The sequence below is a fragment of the Achroia grisella genome, unplaced genomic scaffold (assembly GCF_030625045.1).
Source record: "Achroia grisella isolate CSIRO2021 unplaced genomic scaffold, CSIRO_AGI_Agris_v1 utg5640, whole genome shotgun sequence".
Taxonomy (NCBI): Eukaryota; Metazoa; Arthropoda; class Insecta; order Lepidoptera; family Pyralidae; genus Achroia; species Achroia grisella.
This window is the reverse complement of record NW_026712945.1, coordinates 142,686-155,464: the sequence shown is the minus strand read 5'-3', so window position 1 is coordinate 155,464 and position 12,779 is coordinate 142,686. Positions and strand designations below refer to the sequence as shown.

The 12,779-nt window shown below is 33.4% G+C and overlaps 1 protein-coding gene across 1 annotated transcript; it reads right to left on the bottom strand.

Moving 5' to 3' along the window:
• Positions 1-576: 576 nt before the first annotated feature.
• Positions 577-6,742, bottom strand: LOC131848596 (WD repeat-containing protein 48 homolog). The gene is made up of 4 exons (XM_059198513.1): positions 5,148-6,742; positions 4,092-4,256; positions 3,526-3,705; positions 577-2,617 (listed from the first exon to the last, which is right to left on the bottom strand). Exons 1-4 carry the CDS (start codon positions 6,660-6,662, stop codon positions 2,522-2,524), a joined length of 1,956 nt encoding a protein of 651 aa, XP_059054496.1. The 5' UTR covers positions 6,663-6,742; the 3' UTR covers positions 577-2,521.
• Between the last annotated feature and the right edge of the window lie 6,037 nt (positions 6,743-12,779).

The window sequence follows — 12,779 nt, the reverse complement described above, 5'->3', positions numbered from 1 at the left end:
GCATACATATTGTTTTAAAATTAATAATTTTATATATGATGACGAACAATTAAAAATATGAAAAATTATCACGGGACTATTACATTATCCAATTTTTTTGGATAATCTGTGTTTAATCATATTAAACATCAGTGGTGGAACACCACTTTCCAAATGTAACGGGTTCGATCCCCGCACAGGAAAAGAAACTATATCCATTATGACAGTATTACGAAATGACATAACATGATAATATATTACAGACTTAACCAAAATGAAAACTGAACACTTATTATGACATAAACAATTACTTTACAATTTCAGCGCACAATCTGCAAAGCGTGGACTTAGACTAAAAAACAGATGCACAAAAATGTTCCTCAATATAGCGTAGCTAGAAAAGGTGTATTCCCAGTTGATATACTATTTTAGTATTATAGAATGGATAGGGTAAAAAATCCTGTCTGAGTAATATGACAAATTGGAAATATTCCTTGTGATTACTTCAGAATAGCTTTTTTATATAATTGAAATGGTTAACGGCCCATCTGATAGTAGATGGCTACCTCGTCTATATACATGAACAGCTATTGTAGTTATCTACAATAGCTGTTCATGTATAATATTGTGATGCCTGTGGTAATTCTCATGAATGTAACTAAATATATACAAACATAAAAATACCAGTTTATTTTCTTGCCAGTTCTTCTTTATTGAAGTAGCTAGCCGAACTGGACAGTAGTAAACATAATAAAGTGACGAAGCCAGAGTGAACTATAATATATACATATATATTTACTTTTATTTTGATTCGTTGCCTTAGTTGTTAAGATTTCATACACAATTTTTTTTAATTCAACTTATAACGTACTACTGGCTAGTATTTTTATCTATTCTAGAGACTACTAAATAGTAAATTAACTAAGAATACATCGTGAAAGAATAATCTTTTCGGGTATTTACAGTAAAGAAAACAAGATAGTCTAAATCCACCGGACTTTCTCGTTGTTGATTTATAATACAATTTCCAAACATGACTCTTCATTCAATTTACAGTTTCCCAATAATTCACTTAATGTGTACAACATTCTATAAACAGCATATACACCATTGTTTATGAGCTTCCGATATATGGCTCGGTTAACACGTTGCCTTAGTTCCGATGGTCGCGGGTTCGATTCCTTACACCTCACAAGTATTTGTATCAGTCTGGATGTTTTCTATATATATTGTGTACGTATTTACAAAAAAAAAAAAATCCTCTATGTATTTTTATCAGTTGTCTAGTGCCCGTAACGCAAGCTCTGCTTAGCTTGGGACTAGATTGCGTTGTAGGAATTGCCCTGAAATATATTATTATATATTATATTATAACATGCTTAATAATAGACTGTACTAACTTCAAAATTACATTGTTTGGAATCAACTTTAAACCCTTAAATTTAGAGTTCAGTTTATAATATTTAACTAGTATGCTCAATATTCTGTTTATATAATGTCTATAATTGTCAAAAGTTTAAAACGCCGTCTATTTACAAAACGAGCCGTTTTATTAGAAGTATACAATTAGCTATCCTATCAAATGGGATGTATAGAATTTCACTGCAAGATAGATTCTAATTGTTGTTATATTTAAACATTAAACACGCGTAAAGTGTATTAACTGATAAAATAAATTTTAAGAAATCGACTTTATAAATAAATGCTTTAAAGTCGATTTCGCCAAAACATATTTTTTAGTTGATACAGTTTTTTATTTAGCGTGCAATTGTTACAAAAGCATCTAATGAACACTCAAGTCACGGGGCAAGTACATTGCGACGCAACGCAACGCAAAAATCTATTTTTTTTTTCTATAAAATCGCGATTGAAGTTTCATTTATTATATAGTAGAGAAGATGTTTCGGTTATTACAATTAAATTGTTTCGCTCGCACCGAAATTCACATTATCACTACACAATGGATTTAGGCAGTTTTCACTATTATTTCCGGAATTTATTATGTATAAGACGTTCATATACCATACCATACATAAGCATTAAACACAAGCATAAAATATAGCTTACGCATCCCCGGCCTTTTAGAAGGTACAAATTAGTTTTATAGAAGGCCGAAGGATCGTTTTTTATAGCTGCGCGAATAAGTGCCGTATTATTTAGGGCCCTGTAGGTCCCTATTGACAATGAGTAAAAAAGTGAATATAGTCATGTAGAATTTAAATTAAAAATGGTTGAACTAATTAGCCTTAAAATGTTTATATTTATTTCAATACCAGGTCAACTTTACTGTCTGAGGGGTTGAAACTTTATCAGTCACCGTAAAGTAGTACAGATATGACCCTATAAATTGAAAATATAATATGTCTCTTAATAAGTATGTCATAGAATTAATTTATCAGTACTTCGGCACGACTGCGTCACATTGCGTATTTAGACCAAATGCAACATTTTTACCTCATACTTCGTTTGCTTACTCTACGATACATCGAAACGAGCAATATTTCTTTAGATGTGACTTGTACAACCACATATAAGGGTACTTTCATTGTTTCAACACCCTGTAGTGTAGTGTAAATTCCACATTGGACTTCCATATGAAATGACGAACTGTTCGTAAATCCATGTTCGGGTCCAAAACCTGGAAAAAAGAAAACTATTTAAGACCTTATATATAATAGGGCCCTTATCTTAATCTAAAAATGTTTTATGTCATAAATTCTAATCGATTGATCAAAGGGGACTCTGTTACATCACCGTAAGGTACATGGTGCTGTTCATATCTATAAGTGACGGTTCTCACTAGTTATTTTTAAACTTTCATGTTTTATATACATTATTTATATTATTAACATTATTTTAAGAAAGGTGTTACATATGAATGTGGATGGTTATAAGGGCAGAGGAAGGCCGAAAAAGAGATGAATGGACTGTGTGAAAGATGATATGGTAAGAAAGGAAGTAAATAACGCGATGACTGCGAACATATTACGCCGACCCCAAATAAATGGGATAAGGAAGAAGCAGATGATGATGATGATATTTATATTATTAACCGGGTCTTAACAGGAATAACTTTATGGCAAATGAAGGCGACTGCTCGTGACCACGATTAGTACAAACTAGTTAAAACGTCGAGACAGGTAAATAACATTACCTATACATATAAATAAAATTGGAGTGTCTGTTTGTAATATTGAAATAATCGTTTTTTACTACATGCATATGAATATAAATACTACATACACCAAAATAACATTTTTAACAATTTTTGTCTGTTATTTGTTCCGGCTAATCTCTGAAATGGCTGGACCGATTTTGACGGGACTTTTTTGGCAGGTAGCTGATGTAATAAGGAGTAACTTAGGATACTTTTATTTTAGAAATATAAAGTTAAATTCTACGCGGACGAAGTCGCGGCTGCAGCTAGTTTACCATAAAATTATTCGTCTTAAGACCCGGTTAACAATATAAATGACTGTTGTGACTTTAGATCATGTAAGTTGTTAGCTTTAGTATTGTTTTCTAGTTACATAAAGAATACCTCACCTGATCACAGCATAATAACTCCACTCTCTCCTCGGGCGCATCGTTGCCACTGTCCTCGTTGGCGCTCCCCTTACCGCTGCCAGCACTGGCACCATTTACATCCCCACCACCTACAATCTTCTCCACCACATGCTCTGCCACTTTACGGCACTGGATAAAATCATTTGCGACTAGACGATCCTGGAAACGGATAACAATAATTTATATTTGCCTAATTAAATGGCCTCGCTTACCGTGCGAGGAATCGCACCCGCGACCTTTGGAAGTAAAGTGGTATGCTAAACCACAGAACCACTGAGGCCATTAAATAAAATAACAGATTACTGACAGACAACGATTTTCCTTGCATGAAACTGCTTACATCACTACTTGCTGTCAAAGGTAAAATCATATCTGATTTTCCTACACACTATTGATCTAGGAAGCAGTTTTGGGATATTCCCCCCATTTAAGCATGATATTAGTGTCATCTGTAGAACATTTAAGGAATGTGACAAAGTTGAATAAAAAATGGCATCAAAACTGAAAACCTTAAAAAGAATAAAATAGTTTAAAATTCATTTTACCTTTTTCTGTCTGTCCTGTTTACTCTGGCAGCTTGAGTGTGACAGCAGATAGAATGGCAGCTTGTTTAATTTGGGTGGTGCCATCTCCACAGCAACATCGACAACCCATGATGGTACCGTTTCATTTAGTAAGTTTCCCTCTGTTTCACCACCAGAGTCACCCACCTGTATGTAATCAAATTATATATAATATATTTATATGTTATATAACCAAGTAAAGATACAATTTTTTTGTTTTAATTACTTATTACACTACTTATTCTTTACATACTTATTGTTTTTAGGACTCCTTAACAAACTTACATTTATCAAGACAGATTATGTACAAAGACACTTAATTAGGTATGTACTTGGTAGTAGAGGAGTCAAAGATGACTCCTCTACTTCAGCCGTGTTTCTGTCGAAGTGTGAGATAAGGTACTGGAACTCCAGGATAAGAGGTATAACAGTATTTCAGCGCTCAGAGCTCAGAGCTCAGTATTTCAGAATGGGAATGCACAAATGATATCACAGGTATCACTTGATAAAGTTATTTCCATAGTGATGATCATGTATAAGTGATGATTGCCATACACCATTACACATAATTAAATAACAAAAAAACACATAGTGCACTTTATACATATAAGTGAGTTAAGTAAATGATGATGTAATCTTCTTATAAACAGAAAGATATGTGAACTTTAAATAAATGAGAATAAAAAGGAAAGTTACATAAAGAATTTTCTTTTTATACTAAGTGTGTTTAGTTGATGCCAGTTGCACAGTAACTAGTAAATATTATCACTGTTTTTTAGAGCAATAAGTATATATACAGTAATATACACATGTGACTAAATTCTAAAATTATAATAATTAAAATAAAAATATATTTTCTTTCATAAATTTTCCTCTTTTACTATTAAGGTCATTCTTAATTTGAAAGTAAAATTTTAAATTAAGAACAGAATTAAATAACTAGAGGTGACTGTAATAAGCACAGGTAATAACTAATATAGAATTAATAGAGGTATTTTATTTATTTTTTAATTTAATTGTAAGATATATATAACATACCGATAATCTGTACAATGTCCTTCCACCAACTTCACTGAATATTAATGGTGTGTGTAATGGGACACTGAAGTAATTGTTTCCTATGACTTTCTGACCAGCTTCATTCATTCTGCTCGGGTGATTCCAATGTTCCAACAATGCTTGCAGCAGTAAAGCTCCAAAATTAACTTTTTGGTCATTCTCAGTCGTCAACCCTGCCTCCTTGGCACTAACCCATGCACTCAAACAGTCGGTCTCATCTTGTCCTAGATGTATCGTCAACATTCCAGTCTTTAAATCAACATTAAACCAATTTGGTACGTAAACCATTTTGAAGCGTTTCTTTGCTTCTTCGTCATAATCTACTTCACCTAAATCCTCAACTTTGCAGGCCTTTAATACATCATATAAGGCAACACTATTGGCAGTGTCTTTTGTTAGTATATGCCGTTTATCATTCAGTACTGTGTAGTGCTTGATAGCAGGACCTCCAGGTATGTTATGAATTGGCTGCGTTTGGTATACATTGTTTGTGTTATAACTATTCTGATTATACATATCAGAGCTTAAGGAGTTACGAGGAGGTAACTTCCAACATCGAATGTCTGACTCCGATGTAGACACCCAAACTCCTTGCTGGTCTGCTGTGAAGCAAAGCTTTAGAATGGGAGCAGTCTCTTCACACACAATTACAAAATTATCAGGGTTCCGTAATTCTGTTATAATGACTAATCTATCCCGACCACCAGATATTATATGTGTAAAATTCTCAGTCGCTAACAATGCCCAAACAGCTTCAGAATGAACTCGAATTGTCGAGACACATCGCTGCTGTGATAGAGACCACAACTTTATAGTGCCATCAGAACTACCAGATACACATTGCGACCCATCACGACTCACAACTAATGCTTTAACATTATCAGAATGGCCCTTTAGTTTCATAAGTCGTGAACAGTTACGGGGATCCCAAACCCTGAGGACCTTTTCAGTAGAGCCACTAACAAGAATAGTGCCTGGTGGGTTCATAGCAAGGCTGTATATGGACTCCTTGTTGCCCACTAGACTAGAGGTAGTAACAGTATTATTACTGGCAGTCAATGCAGTTAAAGTATTGACATCCCATAAGAAAATGGCGCGGTCTAACCCCGCGCTGGCGACTTGCTCTTTGTCTTTAGCATACGCTAAAGTACGTACGTAATCCTTGTGTGTTCTAAGAGTGGACATACAAAACCCTTTTGGGGCGTTCCAAACTTTGACAGTAGTGTCAGAGGATGCGCTTATTAAGTTCTTTCCCCCACAGCATAGGACTATATCGTTCACCCAGTCGGTATGGTGTTCCATGCTCTGAATGTACCTATCTTGGACACCATTTCCAGTAGACCACACTCGTATAATACCGTCTCGACCGGCGGAATACAGCCTGCCCTGTACGGGATCCAATTGTAAGGAACTAACGCCATTTTTGTGTCTCCTTTCCTCTTCATCGCGTATTACGAACGACACTTGAGTTTTCTTACGCATGGTCGTGCCCATTTTCCGACATTTTAAACTTTAATTATTAAGTATTATTTATTATTTTGTAAGTAAATCTATCTTGCTGTACACGAAACTCAAATCAGTTCAGTCAGAACGTCATTTGGAATCAGTCAGTTTGACAGAATTGACTGCGATCTTGTCAAATTTGTAAGGATTGACGCACAGACTGCGTTATGGAATGATAAGTATGACTGTATGGTTTTATACCCTTTGCCTTTCTACTTGTGGATAAAATATACTACTCCGTCTACTATAGTCTACAATATGTATAGACAGACCTAAGAGAATATGTACACCAACTTTCAAATACACGGAGCGCTATTTATTGATTGGATTAATTCCTATACTGCGAAAAGATAATTTAAGGATAATCTCAATAAGCTGAGAGCGGAAAAGTCGTATGTGTCAGGTGACATAATAAACTAAAATTAAAAAAAAAAAATGTACTGGCTGTGAGGATAACAAATTCAATAAGACAAAAAAGATGTACAACCAATGTATAAATTTAATAATTTGCTAGTAAATTAGTCGTATAAGTACTTATGATTAGATTTAGATATAAAATAACATATTTGTCTGTTCTTCGTCCTTATTCAAAATAGTATCTAAATAACATAAGAGCGAATATTTAAGAGTTCTAAATACAATTCCATAGTTCCATTACGATATTTACAATGCTAAAAATAACCTATAGTGATATCTATAGATAACAACTAAAACGAATTTCTTTTTTAATTTCCGAAAAGTTTATTTTATTAGAATTTTTGGTCATATTACGTCCTTGGCAAATTCTTTTGTCTTATAGCTGTATAGTGTTGTAGAGACAATGATAAATTATTTATGAACTTGCGGATTTGTATAACCAAAATAGTCAGAGAGCTGACTACTTAAATAAATAAACACAGTATCTATATTTAGTTTGTGACTTTGGTACTTGATAGAGTCACGTTTTGAAGTATAAATGGAGTGAGTATAAAACGGTCAATAACACATTAATTTATACTTCAGGGAGCATTTATTTATTTCGTTTTTCTCGTTCATGTAAAGTTATTATAGATATTTGTTAAATAGGAAGTACCATATATCGTCGGTTAAATAGAAAAATGGCAGTATTCAAAATGTGGAATTGTACATTTTTTACAAGACAAGCATTTAGTGTTTAAATTTATTTAAATTATTTTTTTCTTTAAAGTTTTAAATTTACACTGAAATATTATATATCATTTTAAAGGTATTTAGATAAAGATTAAGACGCCGTGGTTAATTTAATTGACTTATATAAAAGGAGAAAATTCTAGCTTCTAATTTTGAAAAATGTCATTTTTCTATTTATTCGACGATATGTTTTGATTATTGATTCTTTGTTATCTTTTTTCCACTATTCAATATCATTTCACTTAAAAGTTCATTCTCCATAACGTTTTTATACGACGTTGTATATATTTCGACGATATATTTCAAGCCTTCGCTTCTTTCGCTTTCGAAATTGATATTTACAAAGTTCTTGTATATTCCACCATCAGTTATTGTCGCGGTTGCTTCTTTAGTTGGCGATAAATCAACACAAGAAATCCCCGTTATATTCGTTCCATGGGGATATGTAAACGTTTTAGATGCGTGTCGTTTGAAAAATAATAATCCATGTTTTTTCACTTCTGCGTAGGATATGCGTGTTCCAAAGTCGTAACCTTCGTATAGATCGTAACTTGAACATAAATGACACCAAGAAACGATATAAGTCACAGTGATAAGTAGAATTAACGTATGACACATCTTTTGTATTATAAATTAACTTACGAAATGCTGATACAATAAGTAGTCAGTTGACGCTATTTGTGTCAAAGTAGACTAATAATAAACTGATAAATGAGATTAAAAAGTTTGTAAACATAACTTAAGGGTAAATAGTGTTGTTAGTAAGTAATATTCTTTTAATTGTACAAAGTTTTTTAATGGAAAATAATGGAATTCTGGATATGCGTTGTAGCGCGGTGGTTCTTCTCACTACTGTAGCGTTATATGTATAGCTGCACCCGCGTCTTCTTACTTTATTGAATGAATTTAACTTTATTTTTCTAAAATAAAAGTAGCCTAAGTTACTCCTTATTACATCCATATAGAGATTAGCCGGAACAAACAGACAGACAAAAATTGTAAAAAAAGTTACTTTGGTGTATGTACTGTATTTATATTCATATGCATGTAGTAAAAAACGATTATTTCAATATTACAAACAGACACTCCAATTTTATTTATATGTATAGATGTATAGGTTCCTAAAACCACAGATAAGATAATATTACATACTAAAAGCTAACGTTTTTGAGATGTATGTACGGATCTTTAGTGTACCTAATGTGTACCTTAAATTTATAAGTATTCTCTAGCTGTGTTTTCACGACGGTGTCATAAGGGCTTTACGAAGAGATAAGTAATAAAAACAAGGTTCTACATTCTTTGAAGTTTTCTTTATAGAAAATAGTCTAAAATTATCTCCCTTTACATTACAGAGCAGCATAAAAAAGATTGGTGTTTGTCTTACATGACTAAACGCCTTAATAGCTTTTACCAGTGTAGTATTTTTAGATGTTGTTTATAGTTAGCGAGCTCTAAGTTATGTGATGACAATATAAATTAAATATAACCGTATAAATTTATATATAAAAAAATATAAAACATATTCTTCTAGATTTGTAGACGTCATGACTTGATTCTCTATTCAAAATAATAATTCAAAAACTTACTTCGTCGAGAGACCTAAATATAATTTTTATTCATAGGTTTCTTTTTAAAAATTTGTTAGACTATTATAAATTTATAATGATGTATATGATAATTGTACATATATATGTAAAATCATTCCTCTTAACTGATAAGTGTGTCATTGTGTTAATGTCATGTAAATAGTTCGAGAGCTGACAGCAAGTTTAGGATAGGTCGTTTTATATAACACTAATAGTTTATAACACTAATAATTCCAATCCGACTAGCTTCTCCCAATACCGTCCCATATCCATTCTTCCCTTCTTTTCCAAAGTCCTTGAATCAGTTGTCCATAATCAACTATATCATTATCTCTCTGCCAACCACCTATTATGTCCCTTCCAATCTGGTTTCCGTCCTTCTCACAGCACTACTGGGGCACTGCTCAATATTACTGAGGACATTCGACTAGCTATGGATGACACTAAGCTTACTGCTATTATTTTACTGGACTTTACTAGTGCCTTTAATTCTGTTGATTTTGACATTATGCTTGGTGCTCTGCGTGCAGTCAATGTGTCTATTCCTGTTATCGAATGGTTTTCTTCCTATCTTCTCGGTCGTCAGCAGTGCGTGAAGGTAAACGACGCCTCGTCAGTTTGGTCTACCCTCACTGCTGCACGTGCCTCCAGGCACGCCAGCAGTGAGGCTTTCTTCTTTACTCTTTTTGATATTTATTAACAACATATCTCGCACCATTTCTTCTCCCTACCATCTGTATGCTGATGACCTGCTATTATACCGGCACTTTTCACTGTCAGAATTACCACAAGCTATCGGAGCATTAAATAAAGATTTATCTGCCATTCAGTTGTGGGCTAATTCATTTGGCCTCGTTGTTAATCCTGCAAAATCACAAGCCATGATTGTAGGTAGCAGTAGGTTGCGCTCTAGATTAGACTGGACTGAAGTACCACCAATATTCTACAACGGTGTTACTGTGACTTACACCGATAAGTTAACAAATTTAGGTCTCGTAATGGACGGTACGCTGTCTTGGTCGCCTCACATTAATGAAATTAGTAGACGTATGCACTTTTCATTTCATTCGCTCAAACGTCTCCAATACTTTCTCCCATTCAATACCAAAATTATGCTCGCTCAATCTATTCTCCTCCCCGTTCTCGACTATGCCGATGTTTGTTTCATTGATGTGACTGAAGAGCTTCTAAACAAACTCGAACGTCTTCAAAACCTAGCCATCAGATTCATCTTTGGTCTGCGAAAATTCGATCATGTTTCTGTTTTTCGTAATAAATTAAAATGGCTCCCTGTTCGTCTTCGGCGTGATATGCATATCCTTTCCACTCTGTATAATATACTCTATGATCCCAATTCTCCATCGTACCTCCGTTCCCGGTTTCAATTACTCCCTCCACCCACTCGTCCAAAACGAGCATGTCAGGTTCAGTCTAGAATGTTGAAGCTTCCTACATGTAGAACCCATTTTATGGGAAATTCATTCTCTTTTAGAGCTGCTTTTTTGGTGAATAATCTGCCAATTCACATTCAGGAAAGTCCTTCCATCACCACATTTAAAAAAAGATTAAAATCTCATTTTCTCTCCATCAATACATGACGTGGTTTCAAATGTAATCATTATATGTAATAGTTGCTTATGTATTTGTTTAGGTATTTATATATGGTTATTTTATTATATTTATAATATAATATTTATTTATTATATGTATTGTATTTTATATATTTAGTGTGTGTATGCTTTTTTTTTTTGTTTGTTCTTTAAGTATACATTGGAATGTCTATGGTTATGTATTACAACCACTTAAAAACTCAAGCACTATCGTTGCCCGCTAATTACCACCTCTGTCACAGCATTAGGTTGGCTGGAAGAAATCTCTTGCAGAGATAAGCCCGCCCTTGCTCACAATTTAGTATAACTGTCTTTGTCTATTAATGTAATAAGTGCAATAAAAGTATATATATAGTTTCTAGTGTGGACGAAATTGTATGTTACTTGTCGAAGAGGAACGTTAACCTGCAATTTGATTCATACAACATGTTTTGCAAAAATCAATTTTTTTTTTATTACACTTAAATCGTATTATGCAATGGTGGGCGAAAAAAAAAAATTAACAAGATAATGATACTGTATAGATACAATATAAAATATGCCTATATAAAAAACGATTTTACCATAAAAAACACAACAACTATGGCTTATCTGTGTCTATGGTAACATCGTTCGTATTTCACATTTTTTAATACAGTACTAATAATTTCTAACTATGAAAATATAGTCATATAGTCACGTTGTGACACTATATTAAAACGTTACAGCTCTTCTTTTAAAGATATATAAATCTTTATAAATTTTGATGTTAGCTCTCTGACTACAATCATAGTAGCAAGCAGTAAGATAACTTGGAGTAGTACTTATCAACTACTTGTGCGGTGGCGGTCATGAACTACTAAATTTTAAAGTAATTATTGGGTAATTTAGCATGATGAATAAAATAATCAATGTTTAATGGTTAAAATATAACTTAAAAAAATCTCACTGATTATTAACTTCGTTAAAATTACACGAGCCTCAAAAGAGCCGTCAGATGGTACGGTAGTCCTCGACTTGGCGGGCTCACTGCCATGCCCTATTCGTACCCTATAGGAGAACGTACAAAACATACCAATTCACGCTACGTAGGTATAAATAAATAAATAACTCTGTATAATTAACACAGCATTATTTAGTCCCACGGTAAGCAAAAATTGTGTTATTGGTACTAAACAAGTGATATAACTACTTAGATATATATTTCTTTTAAATACATACATTATATACATAGAAAACACCCAGACCTATACAAATAGTCACTCATGAATTTGCACCATGCAAGGAATCGAACCCGCGACCATCGGAAGTAAAGCGTTGTGCTAATCCGCTAGACCTACGAGGCCGTCAAAGTCGAAAGTAGAGGCATGTAATACGTTTATGACGTTTCCATTTTCTATATTTGTTCAAACGTCGTGTTTTTTATTGACATTTTTTTCCCGCCAAAATAGCAGTTACTGTATTCATAAGAAAAACAAAAACTTTGTACCCCTTTTACGAAAATTGCGCCGACGGAGTTTTATGCAATTAGCACACTTATAGTTTGCATAGAGAAGAAGAGCAGAATGCTATTGTGTTTTTAAAACTGTACATAAAAATACATTAAATAATTAAAAAATGACAACTACGACTCTTTTGTTTATTGCCTGTGCGACTGCCTGTGCCTGTGACTATAGAAGTATTGTCTTTGACAGAACTTAATGTTCAAACTTATAATTTAAATTTACTATGGTCGAATTTCGACTACTAGGCGATAAATAGTTGAATTAAATAGGAAGCAT

Coding starts and splice junctions, on each gene's coding strand:
- LOC131848596 (XM_059198513.1), bottom strand. CDS start 6,662: ATGGGCACGACCATGCGTAAGAAAACTCAAGTGTCGTTCGTAATACGC. Junction 3,706..4,091: donor AACAGGACAGACAGAAAAAG/GTAAAATGAATT, acceptor ATCCGTTTCCAG/GATCGTCTAGTCGCAAATGA. Junction 2,618..3,525: donor AGTTATTATGCTGTGATCAG/GTGAGGTATTCT, acceptor TCTTTTTTCCAG/GTTTTGGACCCGAACATGGA.